This window comes from Eublepharis macularius, chromosome 3, assembly GCF_028583425.1.
Source record: "Eublepharis macularius isolate TG4126 chromosome 3, MPM_Emac_v1.0, whole genome shotgun sequence".
NCBI classification, from domain to species: Eukaryota; Metazoa; Chordata; class Lepidosauria; order Squamata; family Eublepharidae; genus Eublepharis; species Eublepharis macularius.
The window spans coordinates 70,772,168-70,796,283 of NC_072792.1; the positions used below are offsets into that span (position 1 = coordinate 70,772,168).

Consider the following 24,116-nt stretch of genomic DNA (forward strand, 5'->3'; position numbering starts at 1 on the left):
TAATCTTACTTTAATATGTAAGATATGGCCTAGCTTTTCAGTGAAAGCCTTAGACTAGAGTAACTCAGGATTCCACTGTTCGTAGTACTGTTTTCTGTGCCACAGATCCAGAATCTTAAGGTCAAAGACATGATAGTGGCAGTAGGGTTGCCAGGGACCCCAGGGGCTCAAGCAGGGGGTGGGCAGCAAGGTACTTACCCCTTGTGCATGTGCTTTGCACATGTACATGCTTTCCCCCTCCCCATACCTCCCCATTGGCCTGGTGAGTGGGACGGGGGGGGGGTGCAGGTAAGAGCAGGAATTCCCCTGCCCTAGCCAAGGAGATGGCAATTCGAGTAGCAGCCATGTTAGCTTATTCATATGTTTGCCCCACTCATATATAAATTGGTAGAAAAGCCTGGTGTTACACCCTAAGGGGTGCACATATTACTTCCCCATGCTGTCTTGCTTAGGGAAGTTTTTGTTAAATGCAACTCATCAGATTTCAGGCCAGGAAGACAGATTGTTTAGAGATAAGGTGAAGGGTAATACAGGATTCACTTATGTTCATACATACTCTCCTTTCGATATAAAAATTACACACACACTCTTATACTGAATGGCACTTATAAAGTGAACAGACATGGCTATTACTGTTAAAATAGTCTGACCTAAAGTCAGTGAATTGCATTATTTCACCAGTCACAATGACAGCAGGGTGATACAGCAAACAGTACATACCCCAAATGATTAAAATAAAACTAGCATCTTTAAGATACAATTTAGCTAATACATCATTAAAGTTTAATACATCTAATATGTCCATGTTCATTCTATTTATACAGTCATAACACTAACGACAGCATAAGCCCTAATAAACCAATTAAATCTATTTTTAAATTTTTATTTATTTATTTATTTGATTTCTGTTCTACTCTGCTTGCAAGCAGGCTCAGAGCAGATCACAACACTTTAAAATATACAATATAAAAATTAAATTTAGCAGCAATATAAACATTAAAACCCATCAATTATAAACAGCCACGCACATTTAGCCCTACCCCCTCAAACTAAATAACCTGCGGGGTGGGTGGCCAGTCATAAATATTTACAGAGCCTGAGGGGGGCATATATGCCCCTCATGGCAGGAGGCCAACATGGTATCTTAGGTGGTCCACCAGCCTCAACCACCAAATGCCTGGTGGAATATCTCTGTCTTGCAGGCCCAATGGAAGGATAACAAATCTGAATGGGCCTGTGATATCACAGACAGACAGTTCCACTAGGTTAGGGCCAGGGCGGAGAAAGCTCTGGCCCTGGTCGAGGCAAGGCTGGGGAGGGGACCACCAGTAGGTGTTTACCTGCTGAACGAAACAGCCTCTGGGGAACACATGGTGAGAGGTGGTCCCGCAGGTATGCTGGTCCCAGTCCGCTAAGGGCTTTAACGGTTAGAACCAACACCTTGAACCTGATCCAGAATGACACAAAAGTAAAAACAACACTAAGCCAAGATCCTGCATTTATATAACAAACCAGAGAAAAGTTACTGGTTTATATAAATGTCAGACTTCACACAACTAGCTCCTTTCTTGTTGTACTATATTATTCTTGTACTATATTAAATATATATTCATTCTGATATCTATCTCTGGCTATATTCAGATGTCATAAACAACCTCACAAACACAGCTTGCTTCCTTCCCCTCTCCTAACACATGGTAGAAAGGAACTCCAGTATGCCCCAAAACTCACATTTGGGCATCATGGTAACTTGGGGTTTGGAGCTTCTGTAATTAGGAAGCCTTCAACCACACACTGCACAAATGGCAGGCTCCACCTCCTAGTTCCACTCCCAATAGCCTAGCTGCTGCACTGGCTGCCTTAGGCAGCCACACGTGGGGTCACTTTGCTTCTAGCCTCTCCTGACTATTTCTAGTCCCCTCCAGCCTGCCTGTGGGTTTGCTGGGCTGTTACACTTTCCCTGCCTGCCACTGGGATGGGGAATGGCCTGGTGCAACCTTTTCTGCCATTGATTTGCTATTTATGGGGGTGCTGGATGGCTGTCCTTGCCTCCTGTGCCCTCTCCCTCTGGCTGGGAGGTAGAGCTTCCCACGGGCTGAGGAAAGGTGATGCTCTGGAGCCTTGGCTGAGAAATTGGCAGTAGCTAGGACCCAGGAGCTGCTGCCTAGCCTGCCTCCTGCTAACGAGGCCTTGACTGCACTTGGGGCTTCCTTTGCATTCCTGGTCTCTGCTACTGCCTTTGCTGCTAGTTCCCTACTTGCTGGGTGAGTGCTAAGGGTGGTGGGGCTGTAAACCTTGGTTTTGTGGTGTGTGGCTCTGGGAGGATTCCGAAGTTTGGCCTGGGTGCCGGACAAAGACCCTTAACTAGGTCCTTGATCCACTTACTGCCATAGTTATTGTTCTATTCAGTAGAGATGGGCACGAACCAGAAAAAAATGAGCCATGCAGTTCGTCATGTTTCACGAACCATGAACTTTCATGAACCTGCCACAGTTCACGAACCGGCTCGTTTGGTTTGTGAAAACGTCACTTCTGGGCCAGCAGAAGGCCAGTTCCAGGTCAGCAGAAGTTCACTTCCAGGTCAGCAGAAGGTCTGCAGAAAGCCCAACCCCCGTTGCCTAGGAAACTGACTGACTGGCACCAGGCTGTCTGCAGTGACGAACCAAAAAACGAACCAAATGAACCACCCTAAAGTTCATGGTGGTTCATCAGAAATGGGCTCTGACGAACTGCTGGTTCACGAACCACGAACCAGCCTGGTTCATGATGAACTTTGGTTCGTTTTTCAGTTCATGCCCATCTCTACAATTCAGATTTTAGTTTTAGTCATTATTCAACCTAACACTGATACCATTGTCTCAGGGCAGTTTGAAGAAAGCAGATCCCAGATCCTAATCAGTCTAACCACTACATCAGACTAGCTGTCCAGAAAGACATGGTTTATGGTATCAAATGCCACTGAAAGTTCTATGAGAATAAATCAAGATATATCTTTTCATCTATCTCCCAGGGAAAGCCTCCACCAACATAACTAATACCATTTTTAACACTCCCCCGCAAACAGGCATAAAAATAAATTGAAACGAGAACTGAAGTAAAAAATAGAGGAGGGGTATATTTGTCCAAGATAACTATAGTAATTTTCAATTTGAACTAAGTTAGATGAAGATGGAAAAGGCTGTGCTTTCAAAGCAGACAATGCCTTACTATACTTCTCTGTTATTCACATCTTCCCTTTAAAATGCAAGATTATACAAACACTAGCTGTAGCAAACATTGAACCGTGCAAGACGCCTACAGTGTTAATTAGACCAAAGACTACGAAAATAGTCAGTGTCTGCCTTTATTCTGAACTACGTAATTTAGAGCTCAGAGCGTCATCAAGATTCAGTTGAAGTATCCTAGGGCCTGTTTTTTAAGCTGTTACTTTACTGTCCTAAGGTTTATCGATCCCCTGGTGCATTTATTCATGTTTTACAAGGGAAGGAAATTTTAAAAAAGAAATGTGATAAAACGAATATATTGAGAGGGCTGTCCCTGTTACTTTACTGTCTTAAGGTTTGTAAAGATGTAAAAAGTACATCTTTACCAAAAAAGCCTTTGAGACTATATACACAAGGTGTTGTAGAACGTATTTCCAGAAAAGATGCTGCAGCACTGAAATTCTCTCAGACTCTCAACAATTTCAGTATTAAGATTTCGCAGCTCCACCCCGAGTTGTCAAAATCTATATTATTTTTCATATCTATAGACCACCTCTCAGCAAAATCTCAAAGGCATGTTAACATGAATCCAATCCATCCACAGACAAAATTTTAATTAAAAAATTCTCAGACAGACAGATCATGAACCCTCTATAATTCAAACATATCAATCAGTACATTTTTTAAAATTTGCACTGCAAAATGGACTATTGTTTTTTCCAGCATTGTTCCAATAACTGGAAGCACTTCCTCAACCAGCTTAGCCCACCAGTTAAGAACCTCTTCTGAAGCTGTGTTCTTTGTACCCACGCTTGCCGATGTGAAGCAGGTGGTGACTAGAGACAAAGCTTTTTCAGTGGTGGCACCTCACCTTTGATATGCTCTCCCCTGTGAGGTTCACCTGGCAACTACCTTGCTTTCCTCTACATGCCAAACATTCCTTTTAACTCAGGCTTTAATTTTTTTTAGCTGTTTTATCATCTGTGCTAGCCTGAAGGCTATCTTGGTGGTGGAGAGTGCCCTCAAGTCAGAGTTGACTTATGGTGACCCCTGGTGGGGTTTTCATGGCAAGAGACTAACAGAGGTGGTTTGTCATTGCCTGTCTCTGCAACCCTGGTCTTTGTTGGAGGTTTCCCATCCAATTACTAACCAAGGCTGACCCTGCTTAGCTTCTGAGATCCAATGAGATCAGGCTTACCTGGGCCATCCAGGTCAGGGCAAAGGCTATCTTACCTCATATCATTTTAAACAGTTTGATGTGTGTTCCTATCCTGGCTTGTATTTAATGGTTTGTTTTGTTTTTAATGGCTATAGTTTAATGTTTTTGTTTTCTTGTTTTAATTTTATACTGACACAAGCAGGTCTCTAGAGAGACAGCATATACATTTTCCAAACAAACAAACAAACAAACAAACAAACAAACAAACAAACAAACAAACAAACAAACAAACAAACAAACAAACAAACAAACAAACAAACAAACAAACAACTGTGGATGTTTTCTGACTTGTCATTTCATTGCAGACGCAGATATACTTGATGTTGGGAATCTATAATGAGACTCTCAATGTGTACTTTAGCCTTAAGAATTAGTTGTAGGAGGTCACAAGATGGAGATGATGCTGAACAGGGGATGATAACTTTTCTCCTAATCAAAACTGGCTATTTGGATACTTTTCGCTTTGGTACAAAAAAAAGGGACAAACAGATCGTGTCTGCCTTTTTCCTCTACCAGGGTTAAGTCACCTGAGGGGTAATAGTGGTTTCAACAATGAAAAAAACTTGATGGGAATGAACCCCAACTTCCCTAGCACAACTCATGCCTCCCTCCTTCATTTGCCTTTTAAGGATAAACACACAGTGGGCAAATTTAATCCCAAGTGCCCAATATAATGTTTAGTTTCGCCAATTACTACTTTGGAGACTCTGTGTGTGTAATGACAGGTCTGAGTTTAGGGACAGGGGTGTAGAGGACACAGACTGTGAGTAGATGAAGCACCTTACATGCTGGGTCCCTTCTGAAGGAGTGCGATTGCCTTTGCCTATAATTTGCTTATATATTTGTAAAAAGGGCAGACATCACAAAGATGCCAGAAGTCTCCAGTGCCCTATCATTCAAAGGAAACTGAACCTTGTAGTATTGCCTGGGGGAACATCTCTGTTCTGGTGAGGAAGAGTATTAAGTGCTTATTAAGTGAGGGGTCCCCACAGGGCAGAAATGACATTTCCAAAATGGTCATCACCTACAGATCCAAAGCACTCTTACTTGAAATTAAATTCTATGTGGATTAATTACAAGTAAAGATCAGGAATCAAGTGTATCCTAAGTCCACTGACAATAAACATATTCAGCTTCAACAATACTTAAAATGCTTTCACTCAATACACTGGCTTTCCATCAATGCTTACTTTGACAACTATTTCTCCTTTTCTTGAGTTCTGTTCTACCCCCATCAGGGTTGGTTTGGGTTTTATTTTCCCTCACCAGTAGATTTTTCTTGCTGTATACCCACCCTTTTTTTCTTTTAAGATTAACATCTATGGAAAACAGTATAACTGTAAATTCATGAAAATGGAAACAGACAACCCACATATTTTTCCATCCAAGTGTCAATTTCATTCAAAGGTTATACAAAGGAACAGAAACTGACAGATACTTTGAATTATGGAACGCAGACTGCAGTAGCTGATGATATTATTTGCAACATGCTCCATCCAGAGACAAGATGGCTAACACCCAGTTAATCATCTGAGTAAGGACTAAGAGATTTGCTGAACAGCCAATATGATGTCATTAGCCAGCACCGAAACAGTAGCAGGAAGCACTCTGTCAATAGGTATGGGGTGGTGTAACTGCTCCCTTTTTAGGCTTTCCTATGCAAAGACTTCCCTGTGTGTTCATTTTCAATCTTTTCAAAAATCTAGCCCTTTTATTGATATGTTATAAGTGTATGCAAAAATAAAAAAGGGAAAATGCTATGATCTCATCAATGATGCCACCAATTATGACAGCAGCGTCATTTGAACATCCTGATTATTTAAGGCATATGCCTTAAATAAATAACCCAATTTCATCACTGTAAAAATGCCATGGAAGGGTAGACGTGCAGAAGAACTGAACCCAACGTGATTCCAATGCTTGGGGATCGACTACCGAGAAAATCAGGAATAAGTTGAGTGTGCAGAAAAGCCCATAGACTCTCACACATATTTTCCATTGCTAGTGATGCTTGAATTTATAGTATCATTCTATGACTTGGTAGAGCAATGTTCAAATCCCAGTTGGCCCAGAAGCTAACTGGGTGACCTTGGGCCAATCACTCTCTCAGCTGAATCTAACTCTAATGATTGGTGTAAAGATAAAACAGGAAGACTATACACACACCACCGTGTGGTCTTCATAAGAATGGTGGAATAAAAATGTCTTCAATTAAGTTTGCAAAGGCATTTTTTGTGAATTTTGGTTTTTGTATTCTTTCTTACCCTATGTTAATTTAAAAAATTGGGTGTATATTATTTTTTTCTAACTTCATGTGTTTAAAATATGCCAAAATATTTTAGACATTTCAGCATATAGAAAAATTTAAAATACTATCCTTCCATCCATCTCATTCTCTTTTGTTCTGTTCCAAACAAGAAAACGAAAAGCACATGGCACATTGTAAGTTTGAACAAGCTATTCAGGGAACTATGTTGCTTCATTCATATTTCAACCAGAAGTTGAAACATCTGATTTTAAATACACACACAGAATTAAAGACGTACAAATATAAAATTACACTACGAAACTGGCATATAACACATATAACAATCTTTGTACAACAGTAGAAACTATTAACCTTCATGATTTTTACCATAATTAGGTTTCATATGCAGACATAATCCTTATTTTTCAAACAGAAAATATAAAAAGCTTACCATCATTAATAATCTAGAAACCTTCAACAACAACTTCAACATACCTAACTATTTTGGAAATAGGCCTCCTTAGCTGTCCTTTAAAATAATCAAGAAAAGTGTATGAAAACTTTTTCAACAGACTTCAAGCTCATTACACAGAAAGTCTTAAGGCAGTTCTTTTTTTTTTTTAAGGCTCGCATTAAAACAAGGATATTATAAAACATCTGTGCACATTTACTGATCAAAGGGGAAGAGAGATACAGCTGAAGAGTTCCAGGGCGACCTGCCTTGCAAAGGAGTAACTTATTTTAATATGTTACTTATTACTTCACAAACACAGATGGAGCTGTTTTCCATTTGAAGACTCCAATGAAAGTCTCTCACTTTTCGCACATCATTTTTATGCCATGACACAATTAGCCAAAGGCCTTCTTGCCAAACATCTGTGAGCTCTGTATTTCTTGAGCTACAATGCCACCGTAGAAATAAGCAAAAAAAGAAGCACTTAAAGACAGACATACCTCTTCTTCCATTGTGAAGCAAAGCTGCTCTTCTAGCGATTACACTAAGCAGCATTCAAGAGCCTCTCTGGGAGTCCTCCCACTTCCTTGTAAGTGCTGAGCTCACTAAGTCTGGGAGACCAAGCCTAAAACTGAGTCACACTTAAGGCCAATATATGAGAAAAACAAAGCTTGCACTTGTTTATTTCACAGGAAACCTGGAATTTCTTGCAGTTTGGGCTACACCAGAATAGTGTGGTTTCCTTTCCTTCCTACCAAGAAAAGCTGGGTTTCTTCTAGCTTAAAATACATAGAGAGGTAGATTTTTTTCCCCAAACCTCCCAGCGTGAAAAATACCTTCAAACAAAACTAATCAAAAGTAAATCCAGAAAAAATAATCTTTCTTCATTTACTCATACCCTACTGCTTCATATGGTGGCTAATAATGATCCAGTTTTTCTGCAGAATGACTCAGTAAGAGGGAGGTATATAGACAGCAAGTTTTAATTAAATAAGCTGTTACTATATAATAGATATAGCTTCTGTAATGTCACCACAGCATAAAAAGCTACTTGTAGGTAGCAATGTATGGGAAGTATACTAAAGGTAGGTATTAGAAGGCAAAATCTTCTAACAGCATGATGGTATCTCCCTCCCCCCATTTCCTCCTGTTAACAACAAACAAACGGGAAAAAGAAAATGAAGGGGCTTTAGACTGGCAAAAACAATTTGATTAATGCTATTAATTCATTTGTTTATGTTGTAGGCAATGGAATGTCAAAAATCTAATGAACAGAAATAATAACAGCCCCAGATTGGTATCTCACACAGTAACACAATGGGCACCTCCTGCATCAACACTCTCAGCTGAAAACGATGCAGTGGAACAAGTTCAGACTTGACTCACACCGGGCAAGATGCCACTCACAATGAATCACCAAACCCATTTTCCTAAAGATGACTTTCAATTCAAGCCTCCATTGAAATACATATTTCCAGTTTTCTAACAGCTAAACGGCTAGGTAACTTTATAGCATATTTCCAGCACTCATTTCTACCAGTGGATAGAACTGTCAGCCAGGCAGACCTGAGCTCAGATGTATCTGTAGACTTGAGGACAAGGTAAATACAATCTATGAACCATGGTTGAATACGTACAAGCTTGACTAGCCAGGCAGGATTGGTGTGATGGGAAATAAGGCTGCTGAGGTGGGCACGATCCAAAAAAAATTAACGATCCAGCTGATCGTGGATCGGGGCCAGCAATGATCCCAAATAAACGATCCACACCGATCATCTCCCGTTCCCGATCCGTGGATCATGGAGGCAAAAGCGGAGGGGTGCCCCACTGTTCCCACGATACAGGAACGGTGGCTGATGCTGGCAGCATCTGTGTTTGTGTTTCGCCGTCTGTGTTTGGCCGTCAGAGCTGCCTATCAGGGTTTGCAGAGATGAGATTGGAGTGCCCATGGCTACAGAACACCCCCTTCCCCCTCCCAACTGTGTCTTCTCCCAACTGGTGACTGCTTTGCTGCTCCATGGTTGGAAGGAAGCCCTGCTGATCAAGGAAAGCTGGGCTTCCATTTGGGTTTCCAGGGAGACAGAAGGAGGGCAAACACAGCTCAGGCATTCCCCTGGCTCTGTTGCCCGGGGAATAGATTGCTGGCGCATAAGTGTCTGGATCCCCGATCTGAGCCCGATTGTCCCGATCCAGGCCCCTCTCGATCGCTGGATCGTTGGTCGTGGACAATCATGATCCGCCGAGTCACGATTGCGCTATCGCCATTATCGTGGGGGTTTTTCGATCGTAATGCAGATTGTGCCCATCTCTAGCTGAGGATATACAGTATATATGCATTGTATGGTATCTATATTTCAGTGCCTCAAGTTAATTATTTTTCACTTATAATTATTTTTCACTTATAACTTTTGGGATGAAAATCCTTTGCATAAGTACAAAGGTTTATCAGTGTGATTTATTTGCCATGTTCTTCACAAACAAACAATGGTTAAAGCTACACACATGGGGTGTGTAGCTTCAACAGGACCAGTTTTCAACAGGTCCTGTTGAGCTCAGATTACAATTAGGGCCAAACCACCAAGCTGCAGTCCTAAACCCATTTAATTGGTAGTTAGATCTCACTGAGCTTAGTGGAGCTAATTTCAAAATAGAAATATTTAGGATTACATTGCTAGTGTTAGTGTAATATTCTTACATTTCCTACACTCCTTGGGCCGAACTAGTCATGATGGTATCCACAGCTCTGACCCGTGGATGCTGTCATATCTAGTTTGGCCCTCTCTGTCTCATACACACTTTTGATACTACACTTCATCAAAAGGGATTCTACAGGGAAGGTCAAGTCAAAATATGTCTCTGCACCAGCATCTCTGCTATTATGAGCCCCTTCTATTCTGACAAGCATTTATTTCACTACTACTGAATAAAAGATAGATTGGCAGAAAAATGACTACATAACCAGTTTCTCATTCCAATTACATAATGATGGTATGCAATGTAGCTCTATTTGCTTTATAAAACAGTGGCAGACTTCCAATACAATCTAAAGTTAAAAAATTATGCATTGCAAGTCATTAATTGTGTCAAGTAAATTGAGAAATCTTATCTCATCCGAACATGGTTAAATAAAGCAACTAGGGTGCTTCCGTATAAGCACCAACACTTTTTATCAATTGAATTCATGTATTCCTGGGGATTCAGATGATAGTCTTTCCAAACCCTGGCATTCATGTTTATTTCCAGTATTCCCAGTATGTTTATTCCCAGTATGTTTATTCTCACTCTGGTTTCAAGGTGTTCAGTTTTACTGACTTTTAGAACTAAAATCACAGCTATAGGGCAATATTTTCAATAATGAATTATTGAAACAATTTGTGTTTGGTGTAGTGGTTAAGAGTGGCAGGACTCTAATCTGAAGAGCTGGGTTTGATTCCCCACTCCTCCGCTTGAAGCCAGCTGGGTGACCTTGGGTCAGTCACAGGTTCTCGGAGCTCTCCCAGCTCCACGCACCTCACAGGGTTTGTTGTGGGGATAATAATAACAAACTTTGTAAACCACTCTGAGTGGGCATTAAATTGTCCTGAAAGGTGGAATATAAATCGAATGTTGTAATTGTCTCAACTGGTTGGAGATGGGTTTTTTTAATTATATTGTACAATACAGTAAGCACCTTAAAGACCAACTGGATCTCCAGGGTATAAGTTCTGAGAATGAAAGCTCCCTTCATCAAATGCATTCAGAAGTGTAAGTATGCAGGATTTTAACCAGCTAGAATGCGGGAAGGGTATTTAAAGTAAGGGTATAAGGTATAATAATAGTGTAATTAGCTTGATAGAGTTGGGGTGTAAAATGTGATATTGCTGAAATTGAGTTTATTTGCAAATTTTGAACTCTGGACACCCCTCCCCCCAGGGCTTAATAAGGGCATTAGATTCTTCTCACACTACAGATACTAATTTTCTGCTTTTCTCACCCAAATCTTGGACCCGAATCTTGCTCTTCTACTGCAGACCAACACAGCTACCCATCTGAAACTATTCTACAATTACTCAAAATAAGCTAATACAGATCCTTCAGACCACCTAGGGGGTCTATTCTCCCATAGTTGGGGGGAAAGTAATTTTGTTGCCTTCAGGAAACATTCAAAATTATTTCATATTTTGGCTATACTTCAAGGTCTAAATGTGAGTTTTCACATAACATTATTTCTCAAAAAATGAACCATATACTAGCAACCCCTAGTAATTTGTTTTTATAAATGTGTTTCTGAATGGCAGAGCAGCAATACAACCATGCATGTTTTTCAGTTAAAAGTCAACACTGTTCTTTTTTTTTTGCTTTACTTAATTTGGTTTAATTCTTAAGAACAAGACAGAAGAATTGGAAGGATTCTTTTCTTCAAGGCCCTGAAGTATAAACTCAGAATAACACAGACATGAACAAAAGTTGCTACTAACTTCTATGAGAATTTGCCATCCCATCTCAAGCCTGAAAATGAGACACAGTAAAGATTACTATAGCTCTGCAGACTTTGATTCTCATTCTGCTCCTTCTCTTGCATACAGCCTTATGTTATATAGGGAATCTACTAATGAGATACGTTTGTGGCAGCCCATCTCCCATTCACGAGACAAATTCAAAATCAGTCCTGGATAGAGAAGGTATTGATTTCTTTTTCAAGAAATCACTTTAAAAAAAATAATTGCTCACTGGTACAAAATTGCCTTATGAACTGCTACAAACTGGCTTTTCAAACAGCTTTTAGTTTTTTATACGTTCTGACTCCCATATTTTTTTCCAGATACTCTCTTTACCCAAAGGAACTATGTGGGGGACTAGTTGCTGACCAACTTCAGCTGCAATAATTGTTGCAAACTCATAGGTATGTTGTGGAAAAAGGTGGAAATACAACTTCAGCTTCAATGTAGTTTCAGCTTCAATACAGCTTCAATGTAGTTTGCTTTAAACAAATGCTGTTGTTGGGGTGCAGAAGAGCTGTTATGATTTCAATGCTCACAGTTCTTCAAGTGAAACCCTCTCTCTTACCAGACTAATGTCCTATTACTTTGCTACAAATCAGCAGGGAATTAGGCAAAACTAAAATTTTGTATACCTTGACAATTCTGCCCTATGATAGTATAGGCATTCACTTAGGAACTATTCACATGTTTGCTTAAATTAAATTAGCCCTCAACTGCAATTTACTCTGTCAGATCAACAATTCCTAGAGGAGGAAGAACTCTGCTTCAGATAAATCATAGAGACAAATATTATATAAAACTTCTGTCCATTACAGTTGGTAACTGTGCTGAAGAAGCTCCACTGTTCGCGTGGAAGAGGTCTACCAACTTTTAAATTCCATGGCCTAAAATAAATCAACAGCAAAATGCATTGGTTTGGAAAATTAGCTTTGCCCGAAGAGGATGCAATGATTTCTTAGAAAAGGAAATTCTTGGAGGAGTTGATTGCTTTCCAAGACTCATCATCTTCTAAGAAACCTTTATGAAACTTCACCAGGATTTTGTTTGCATGGTTAGACTGTTATGAATAGAAAACAGACCTCTTATTGAGAAAGGTCTGTCTAGTTTTCAAGTTAGAGAGGAAAAAATAAAACTCATTTTTAAGCTGTTATATACATCATCTTGATTCTAATTTCTTCTGTGCAGAAAATGATTTTATGGCTTCTTCTGAAAATATGCAAGGATAAGAGACACACCTAATGTAACACAAATGATGCTATTAAAAATACCATAAACACAAAGCAGAACCTTGACACACTCAAACACCAGGGCCGGTGCACACATTGAGGCAGGTCCAGCCCCCGCCTCAAGCGCTGAGGTGCCAGAGGGGGCGCTGGAGGGGGCGTCGGGGTGGGGGTGTGCACTGTGGAGCTGGTGGCGGCAGCACTGGTGGCTGAGCGGGAGGGATGGGAAGCTGCTTGCATGCCGCCCCAGCCACCTGCCATGTCTGGCCCACAGCTGCTGCAGCCTGCCAGCCCTCCCGCCTCGTGCCACTGGTGCCAATACGCCCCTGGTTGAGCGCAGCAGCCGCAGGCCAGTTCCAGCAGGTGTCCGGGGCGGCGTGCAGAACAACGGAGCAGGAGGGCTGTGAGGACGCACATGCACCTCCCCAGCCACCTGCCACGCCCAACTGGGAGCGCAGGCAGCCTCCGCGCACCGTCCCAGCCACCCGCCGCACAAATAGGGCCAGCTTGCTGCGTGATGACATCACATGCAGTGACATCATCACGCAGTCTGGGGGGCGCGTATAGGGGCAGCCTCGGGCACCAGAAACCCTGGAGCCGCCTCTGTCAAACACACAGAGGTCTCAGGGGTTACGCAAACAGAATAAAGAATAAATGTGCTTGTATGAGATTGTGAAAATATCGAATAACTGCAGCTACCTATAACAAGAAAGGAACAGTGCAAAAGAAAACTTGCTAATTTTGTCTTCATTTTTACTTAAAACAAAAAGAAACTTACATAATAAATACTGTTTTGCAGTTCTTGAGAGGAAGCAACATTAAGGGCAAATGTTTATCAGAATATTCATCAGTCTCTTCCATTCTCCCACATTCTTGTACAAGCTGCAATACACCCCCAAAAGCTCCTGGACAATGAGAACATCACCCAATTTTCTTCAGAGAATTACAATGCTCCAATTTTCTGGGACACAAAGTTACGTTCTAGGGCCTGCTGTTCATGTCTCACCTTGAATATGTTTGGAACAGATAATTTGCTTATATATTGATTAAATGCATGGGTTTCTCTGGTGTTGGGAGATAGTAACAAAAAGGGAATGGGAAAGCCCAAAAGCCACAGAGAGGATTGTTTTCCAATGCCACCAGCCACAGGATTTCAATAAAAAGGTATCCATGGCTCCGCTCCATCTTTTCCTATTCATTCAGGACCCCAGACAGTGCTCCAGCAAAGAAAATGTCATACACCTAGGTGGAAAGTTAACCACAAGCAATACTGAATGGTTTGTAGGATAGGTGCAGCAAGATGAATAAAAGTGTAGCAGCAACCTATTTCCAAGTAAAAGCAAAGAAGTTTACTTGACTACAAAAAGAGGAAGAGCAGTGTGGGATAATGTTTCTCTGCAAGGCAGAACTATTCCAGTGTGTTTTTGGCATTTAATGTATTAATATTTTAATCGAGCAGCAGAGCTGATTGCTGAATTCTGTTATCTGAAGGGTTTTATAGTCTGTGGTTGGGACTAGAGTGGTTTTAAATATTTGTACTATGTTTAATATTGTTTTTGATGCAATTATGTCAAAAACAATATATGTTTTTTGTTTTATATTGGTTTTTGACATAATTGTTGTGAACTGTTTTAAGTTCTTAATTGAAGGTGGTCTAAAAATATTTTTAAAATCGTGGCTAGAGTGTGGGGCTAGGATCTGGTAGCCCCTGGTTTGAATCACCACTCTACTATGGAAGCCTGCTAGGTGACCTTGGGCCATGGAATCCTGGGGGACTTTGGGTCCCACAATGTCAGCCAAACCTGTATCACAGGGCTGTTGTGAGGATGAAAGAGAAGAGAGGAGAAGAATGTAAGCTACTTTGGGTCCTCAACGAGTATGAATGAAGCAACGAAATAAAGTACAAATCTAATTGGGAAGGCAAAAAAGACTCGGATAAATCCCGTAAAGGCAAACAAGAAATAAAACTAACTTCATTCCTCAGCAATCTAAAATACCTACTGGTGGTAGGTTAAACTCTGGGACTCAACCTTTGCCTAGTCCTCCAGCAATTGTCAGGAAAAGAATCAACATCTTGAGATTTGCTTTTATAGATTATTTGGAAACTAGCACCCAGTCATCCCACTGGCTTAATTCTGGTGGGAAACTTGGGCACTCTTCTCCTGTGGGAATTCAGGGAGATATTTCAAGATGTGGTGGGAACCGTTTAAGGTCATTCTGCTGGCTCAGTTACTGTACACTTGGGGTATCTCCGTCTCTCTTCCCTAAATGTTATATCCATTATATGTTACTACATATATTTGAACCATCTTTGCTCTGTAATCTGTCATGCTTGATCATTTTCCTTCCTCAATTCAGCTTGCTCATTGTACACATGATATCCTGCCTGCTACAATATACACCAGCCCCAGACACACCTGGGGCTCAGGCTGCGACTGCAGGGTTGAGAGGTGTGGCACATGGCAGCCACCACCTCCTTTGGAGCTCCCAGGAGCCTCTGGGTGCCTGTGTGCCTTGCCCCTAATTCAAAATTCTTAGCCAATCAAAGCTGGCGGCCAGGTTGCTGAGGGGGGTGGGTCTTGGAAGTGGAATAGGAAGATGCAGTCTTCACTCTGGTCTGCTGGCTAGGGAAATAGCCTGGAGCTGGCTGGGCCTCTGCTCCACTTTGTTTGTGGCTGGCTTCCCACCCAACCCTTCCTTTTTCATAGCTGTTTGGCCAGAATGCTTTAAGATGTTAAATGCATAGTCTATGCCTTGCATTGGCAGTTTGGTTTGCTACTTGTATTTTCACCTGTCACAACTTAAAGTAAGGCAATTTTGGTACTGGGCACAGATCCTTTTTTTGGGGGGGGGAACATGATCTGCATACCAGTTTTCCCATACTTAGGGATCCTCTTAAGGGATCTTAGGAATGAGGCATGGCAGGTGCATGTCCAGCTCAGGGGCTGTCAGGGCATGCTCACTCCTAGGTGGCAGTGGATCCATACAGTGGTGTGACCCCATGTGGTATCCCATTTATTGCTATCCTGTGGTTCCTCCCCTCAGCAAGAGAGCTGAGGGGCTGATCAACTGGCAGGCAGGTCAGCAGATGCTTGGCTCCGTGTCCCATGCAACACTAATGCTCCATAAGCTGTGAACCAATAAAGTTGTGGCCTTTTTAATTCCAACAAGTTGTCTGGTGTTTTCTGTCACCTTGTCTTCACCCTTACATCCCTTAACGCTGGGCTTGCAACTGTCCCTTTTATTACTTATTATCATCTGACATTATTTGTTCAAGTACATTAATTCTGAACAACGGGACAGCAAACACTGCATGAGGTATCAGCCTATGTGTAATAATTCTCATTAAACTTAAGCAGCCAGACAATTATATTGCATGATGTGCCAAAACATGTGAAATGTGTACTTGACAAATCAAATAAAATTCTCTTACACACAGAACAACTACATATTGACTGTGAATCATAATCTTCTATTAGCATAATCTTCAAGTAGATCCTTTAATAAGGATTGTTCCATTAAAAGGTTAAAGGGAAAGGCAGAAATTAATCACTGGTACGTTTCTTCTAGGCACTTAGGACGATCAATTATATCAACGTATTCATTTTTACCAATACTCGTTTTCTTGACTTTGGCAGAAGACAAAACCCAACAGCCAAACTGGTTAAAAATAAACAAATGTCAAAACATATCTGAGGATCTTAAATTACTGACTGTACCTTTTCAACAGGTAGAAAGTCATTGTCTACTTCTATTGATCTTGGGCGTAGTTTTATAGGTTTGTCCTTGAAAATGTCACCAAAACCAATTCCCTTGACTTTTTTTGGCTGGATTGTTGCTGCCCCATTGGCTCCTTCTGATTTCGTGCTGCTTGAGTCACCACCATCACTTTCTGAGCCTGCAGTATCTCTTAAGCCTACAAGAGGGAAGGGAGAGAAAAAATTACATCTTAGCAAGAATTTACTTCTAAATAACAAATATGCAATGCATATTGTTGTAAATATAAAAAATTAAAGGAGGAAAGTCAGCTACTCCTTCTAGCTTCATTTAATAAATTCTTGTAGGTAATCCAGATATATCGGGCCTTACGTATGTATGACTCATGATCAAAACTACTTATGCAATATTATCTAAGGGAGAACTAGAACACTAAATACTGGTTAATCAAATATGCAGTCTAATAACCTGTGCAATATTATCCTTGCCAACACATTTAATTACATTTCTCACTAGCTGAGGCAATCTTGTTATAAATGCATATATCCACACCCCTGTGCAGAAATAAACTAAATCAAAACAGACAGCCTAATTGGCTTTAGTAGCCTCAGTGAGAAAGGCTACTGCTTATATTACTTAGAGGATAGACAGGTTTTACTTGATAAGCTTCAAAGAGATACCTTATTGCTATGGATTCCTCTGCACAAGCAAGCTCTAGGTGTCAGATTCTTTCCCTCCGAAAGCACACAGAACCATAGATCGAGCAAACAATGAATGAATAATACTGTTTGAAATTCTGAAAATTAACGCATGAATGGCCAACAAAGCACTATTGAGCAAGCTAACTAGTATTGTGCCAGTCAAGCACAATACATAATTCTGAACACTCTGACTCTTAAGGCATAACTAACTGGGATTGTACTTAGCATATGGTAAGATTTATCATTTAATAAAGTAATCTCACGCTATGTATCTATACATGTGCATTCTAACATCGTTTGTGTATGCAATAATGAAGCTGTGAAATATTTAGCATAAAATGAATGCTCACAAACCAGTTCATAAACAACTTTTCCATGTATACACATGAATGGGCATACTTGTGCATGTGCACACATGTGCATGCATGCGCACACACACGCACCTGTCTTAAGCTAGATCATTGGTCCATCTAGCTCTGGTGGGCAGTCTATTCTGACTGATTTAGGCAAAAGAGATCTTCTTCAGCACCTGCTTCCTTTGTCCCTTTTACTGGAGATGCCAATGACTGAAACTTCTGAATGCAAAGCAGGTATTCTACACTGAAACGTGGTATCCCCAATCTTAGTCATATCTCTAGTAATATATATCATTGTTAAAAACATATCTATTGAGTTTATCTGATGAAACATTTCAAATTACAAATTCAAACTACACTTCAAAATGAAGGCACTAATAATCCCTAGAATTTTGCTGCCACCAGCACTGAATTCTGTACACAATGAGATTTCTCAAAGACAATGAGAGTAGAATGTATTAAATTACCTTTTGAATGTTACCACAATGTTAGTTTTTTTTAAATCACATTATAAAATACAGGAAAACAATGGGTTTCCACATGTAATGAATAAGAAATTGAACAAAGTAAATGTTCACAACCCTGTCATGCTTTGAAAATAAACTGCTCCAGAGTTATCTATGTTATATTATAGTTATATGATAAGTATTATCTATGTTATGACATAGTTATATCATCAACATGATTATATCATATCTCCCTGGAGTTGAATTAATGTTAGTTCTCATTTGGGGACTTCTTTTTCTTATTCTTCACATTATATATATATATATATATATATATATATATATATATATATATATATATATATATATATATATATATATATATATATATATATATATATATATATATATATATATATATATATATATATATATATATATATATATATATATATATATATATTTTAAAATTTGTGTGTGTATATATATATTTATTTAATACTGAAAAACAGATATTATTGCTTACCCAGCATTATCTTCACAGTTATTGATCACTGCAAAACTAGTTACATAAAAATACATAACTGAGCCAGCGAAGAGTTTCTGTCTAATCTGATCTTACATCCAGGAAGAAAAATGTGCTGAATCATACTACAACTACCACTGACTTTAACGGATCAAGACAAGTGCAAATCTGTTTAGAAATGCACTGCAGTTTTAGTGCCACCTATCCAACTAATGATAAAACAAAGCAACTTGCATTTTGATTTTGCTTCAACTACTAAGCGCCAATATCCAACACCAACTTTGTTTTTAAGAAGAGACTTTATATTACAAAATAGTAAAAAGTCCAGTAGCACCTTTAAGACTTTATTGAGGCATAAGCTTTTGAGAATCACAGCTCTCTTTGTCAGATTAATGGTATCAGTACAAAAGTGCGATTTAAAGCTTCAAAAGTGTTGTGATATTTCTCACAGTTGTATTCATAATTACAGGATATATTCCTTAGAGAGACGCAGTTTTAACATCCAAAATTGTATTGTCATTTCCTTTCTTAAACATAAATGATTTTCTGTAACACAAACAAGCCTGAATACTTTATGCTTTGGCAATAAATCATGCAGAATAAAGGGAAGATGCATTTTCCTGTGACATGGGACAACATGCATTAAGCAGTGCAACATGAATGTTGGGACCCTTGTTGCTATGGCTGTGAAGCTATGGATGCAGGCAACTTTTCCTTTTATCCAGAAACCATATCAAAGGATTATTGTTCCTATAAATGTCTGTCTTCTGCTTCTGTCTGCTGTTTTATTCATTTGGTTGTTTTAATTTCTCTTGTATCTACAATTATATAGCTTATTTCACAGAAGGCACAATACAATACAACAGCGGAAATAAACTAATTTCCACATGACATCCATAGTAAAGCTTTTATTGTAAGCCTAACAAATAACATTTAGAGACCTGTAACATGGCTTTTCCTTTCTTTTAGGGGATCTCTACATTAATGTTCCTAGGAGCATCTATCTGCATTCTAATTGTAATCACTTTAACTGTCTGCTATGCAAGTGTTTATTACACTGTTGTAAATTTACTTTAATACTTCATTACTAGAGGTGGGAGAGAGATTAAGAAAGAGCCATATTTGGAATTAGTCACCAAAAGTGGTAAAATGATAAAAGAGCACCAATATTTTGTTTACTATGAAAAACAATTGTACTCTATAAAATTAGAATTGTGAATAGATATAAGGTCAGGTGTTTTTAGACAGCTCCTAAGACAGTGGCTGTTAAGAATATAGTAATGGATTGATTCCATTTTCTGGAACCTGTTTCTGGATTACAGTGCATAGGCAAGAAAGAGGGCATCTACTGCTCCTAGTAGCAACTTAATCAAATATCCCCATAAAATTCAACAATGTGATTTTTATGATAATGGTATGGTAGGAATACAGCAAGGGTCCCTAAACCTTTTCAGCCTGCAAGCACCTTTGGAACTCTGGCCCAGGGTGTTGGGCACAACCACAAAATAGCTGCCAGTAGAGGCAAAGCCAACCACAAATGTCAGGGAGTACGGTTATTCATAACTCTGCTAGAATGTCTTCAATATTTCAGGCAGGTTATGTTGAATGGAATGCCTTTTAAAGTTAACATATTGTTTAAAAATATTTTCTGTAATACAAGCAAGACACAATGTTAGCCGGGAAGCCGAGTTCTAAAAGACAGACTGGAAGGCTCTGTCAATTTCCCCTCTCTGCAGAGCCTCCTCTGGGAGTTTGATTCCTCTTCGCCTCTCAGAAGGGAAGGTGAAACTGACACAGCCTTCCAGGAGGCAAAGAGGAATTGCTGAGGAGCCATCTGTGTGGGCTCTAGAGAGGTGAAATTGACATAGCCTTCCAATCTGTCTTTTAAAACTCAGCTTCCCAGCTAACACTGCGTCTCCCTTCACTTGACCTCCCTTGTGTAAGAAGTCTCATGTAGAGAGACTCTTAAGTATTCATAAAGAAACCCTCATCTGTCTTCATCTGGCAGGCATCTAAAACGCTTATGCAAAAGGAAAAGGAAAACATGCTTCCTCTCCTCACTATGCGTGAGACCTTCTCTCATGAGCCCAGCTATTTTTAACCTGCACTGTTACTTGTAACAATGACAGCTGAGGTTGACGACTTGGTGAGAGCACTTTGCACAGGTATACAATATGCGAGAGATTCTGGTCAGATTTTGACAGGAACATAAATGGTTTTTGCAAAGTGAACACAATTTTATATAGTGATCAAATTCCACCTGAATTATAAAAATACATTAAGACTGGGAAGATCTGATTCAATAGGAGTTCCAGTTAGGTGCATTAAGCATATCTGCTTTGCATCCCAATTGTGTCTAGTCAGAATCTAGTCCCACTATGTTTTTAGATTATCACTCCACTATTTGCACTGGCAGAGTACTTCACATAAAGCCACTGCATTATACCACAAACATCAAATATTCAAAAAGCCTCACGTGGTCCCACCCACTATCTAAAAACGACATGCGTCAAGAAAGGTGTAGTTGGCATCACGTTGGGGGCCCGTGGAAGACAAGCTGAAGACAGTTTAGTAATACCAATAAAGTAGTAACTAGTGTTTTTATTCCTACTCATCACCTCTTTACTACACTCTATATCACTAGCTTTTCTTTTTTGGCGCCCTCATGCGGTCTGACTGTGCACTGAATAAGCAAAATTATGAGTTTCAAATGGTGTGATCTACTGTATACTGGCTGGATAGTTCTAGAAATGCTTAGCAAATCTTGAAATCAGTTCACAAAAACCAGTTCTTCCTCCAGTTTTTGTGAAGGTATTTGTAGACTCATACACTTTCTACAGCATAGACATGCATCAAAAAATCAGGATTCATATCTAATTTTTTCTTCCTAAGAGAGCCAGTCTGGTGTAGCAATTAGAGTGTTGCACTACAATCTGGCAGACCCAGGATTAAATTGTTACTATACCACAGGAGCTTGCTTGGTGACTGTGGGGGAGTCACACGCTCTCAGATTAAGCTTCAGCACAGGGTTGTAGTGAGGATAAAATGGAGGAAAGTGACTTAAACCGTTTTTGGTCTCTACTGGGGAGAAAGGCAGGGTATAAATAAAGCAAATAAATAAATAGAATAAAATAATAAGACAGTGGGCCAGGCTACAAGTGACAAATGACACAGTTGGGACACTTGTCAGCTTCCCTCAAGTTTTGATGGGAAATGTAGGCATCCTGGTTTTACAGCTTGGCTCTCCGACTGCTGTCCAATGAACTTTTCAACTGTCACTTGTCCAACATTCCACGAAGCTGCCTACATTTCCCATCAAAACTTGAGGGAAGCTGACAAGTGTCTAACCTGTGTCATTCGTCACTTGTAACCTGGCCGTGAGATTTATAGAATTATAGTTTTTTTTAAAGAAACTGGTACTTTAAGATGGGAATGGCTCTAGCTCAAAACGAGCAAAACAGCTGAAAGAGAGAAGTCTGCATCCAGAAAGTTGTTCAGCAGAGACCCACTTGAGAGCCCAGCATTTCTCTCTAAGTAGCTGCAACATGACAGAGGAAAAGGAGAGATCTGAGAAGTAGTGGGTAGGAGCCATAACAGACCCCCCCCCACTTCACTCTCCCCACTATGAGGCAGTTTTTCCTTCCCAAAATTCAATCTCTCTTCTTTCACTGAGCTACTCCAAGTAGTGTGTTAACATTTGTGGTTTAGAAAGTCTGTCCCACTCTGATATGCGGAAATAATTTTGACTTTTAGCCCAGGCCAGGACCTTGATGGAGATAAACAGGAGCCTTCTTCCTCTTTTGCTTGGAAATGGCACTAGAGATGATTTAACATTCAAAAAGAAACTTTATTTAACAGGCAGGGATTAAGTGTAGGAAGTGCGGAGGTAAAATTTTGTTATCATAGAATACACTTTGTGTAATGTGAGAAATAGTATTCTTGAAGCTTATTTTCATATATTCTTGTTCTTAACAGTGAGAGGTGTTTTACTTCGTATAGTTACAGCAACAATGTTTCTTCAGGAAGTTTCCTATGACAGTTCAGGTATTCTGGAGTTAATCACTTCCTCTGTGCGCTTACTCACTCTTTTCTTGAAACTAGAGGGTATTTCTATCTCCTGAGCAGTCTAAAACATTTTCCCTTCACAACAGACCCAAGGTTTTCATCAGAGCCAGTCCCCCTTCAAAAGCCCGCTGAAGTGGGGAGGGCGGAATATAAATGTGATAAATTAAATTAAATTAAAGTGGGCAGTAATTAATCTTCTTCTCCTCAGAAGATATAACCCCTTTTCTTTTGGCTTGAAAGGGAGTCCACTACCCAATCACTCACACCCAAAACACACTCCCAGTTCTCTGGTGTCTGTGTAAAGTATACTTCAGCTTATACTGATGCTTAGACTTTGAATTCTTAGATTCAAAGAGTCTTCCTCAGGACAGTAATACTACAGTTAAGGCAAAGGAGTCTTCTTCCTTCACTCTAAAGGTGAACCTGTCTGACTTTTCTTGTCAGACTCCCTGACTCCAAATCAGGACAGAAACCAACTGACTGCCTTCAGACTGCTCCTAACTGATAGAAACTCAGGTATGAAATAAAAATAACTCTGACCAATCAAAGAAGAGGGAGCAGCATGTCACTCAAGCTCTTCATTCCAGGGAATAGTTAACCCTTCTCCTCCCAGCTCTCTGATTTTGCTGCACTGAGGAAACCTGCTGTTAAGTGCAGTCCATCACAGGAACTAAACCTTGCTCGTATCCACTACCCTTTCTCTGAAATCCCTTACAATAGCTAACTGTAGCATAGCTTTCTATCAAATGTAACAGGCCAGAAAATGTATCAGTATATCTAATTTTCAACATGGCCAAATCTGTGGATACTTAAATCCAGGAACAGGAGGCATGAACAAGACAGATCATTCTACAAACCTGGAAAAGTCTGCAGCAAAATCAGAAATCTAAACAAAACAAAAAAAAGGGGGGGGGGTGAAAAAAACTTTAAAATAATAGAAGCAGTGCCTGTAGCTTTGAGAAACGAATGTCATCTCAGTGGCAGTTGTCGGGGTTTCTAGGCATCCACAACTGTATTGCCAGATTTCAAGCCTCCATTTATGTCAGAAAGGGGGGGGGCTTTCCAGGGATGTTTTGGCCCTTGAGGGAGGGATAGGCATAGGTATAATCATCAGCAGGAAAATGGGAGACTATGGCAGCTTTCAGGAAAGGGAAAAAGGAAATAGTGTTGGAGGAGAAAATGAGATGCTCCTGCAAGCCTTTTGTGAGTCTCCTTATGTATGTGTATACACATACACACGTATGCATGTATGTATGAGTGTGTCTATAGTGCCTCCTTTGTCAATAAAGGCAGGTCAACCTGATCAATGATTGCTTACTGAAAATAACTGCATTATTTTTAGGGTAGACAACAGTCCTAAACATACATTAATAGTTGTGTTTTGCCTAACATGGTTGCATATTGCTCAAGAACAAATTGCCTTTTTGTGGGATACCTGCCAGAAATATTTGTTTATTTCAACAAATGGCTAATGTAT

General features: G+C 39.9%; 1 protein-coding gene across 5 annotated transcripts in view; it reads right to left on the minus strand.

Annotated features, from left to right (window-relative positions):
* Positions 1 to 24,116, minus strand: part of SH3KBP1 (SH3 domain containing kinase binding protein 1) — a 188,121-nt gene that overhangs the window by 48,093 nt on the left and 115,912 nt on the right. For 3 of the 5 annotated variants that reach the window (XM_054973613.1, XM_054973612.1, XM_054973614.1), the window contains one exon: positions 16,548 to 16,744. In XM_054973613.1, coding sequence (XP_054829588.1) covers positions 16,548 to 16,744 — 197 coding nt within the window. Of the gene's footprint in view, positions 1 to 7,430; positions 7,473 to 7,624; positions 7,705 to 16,547; positions 16,745 to 24,116 lie in introns of those variants that run through there. The other 2 variants (XM_054973616.1, XM_054973615.1) reach the window with 2 other exon arrangements.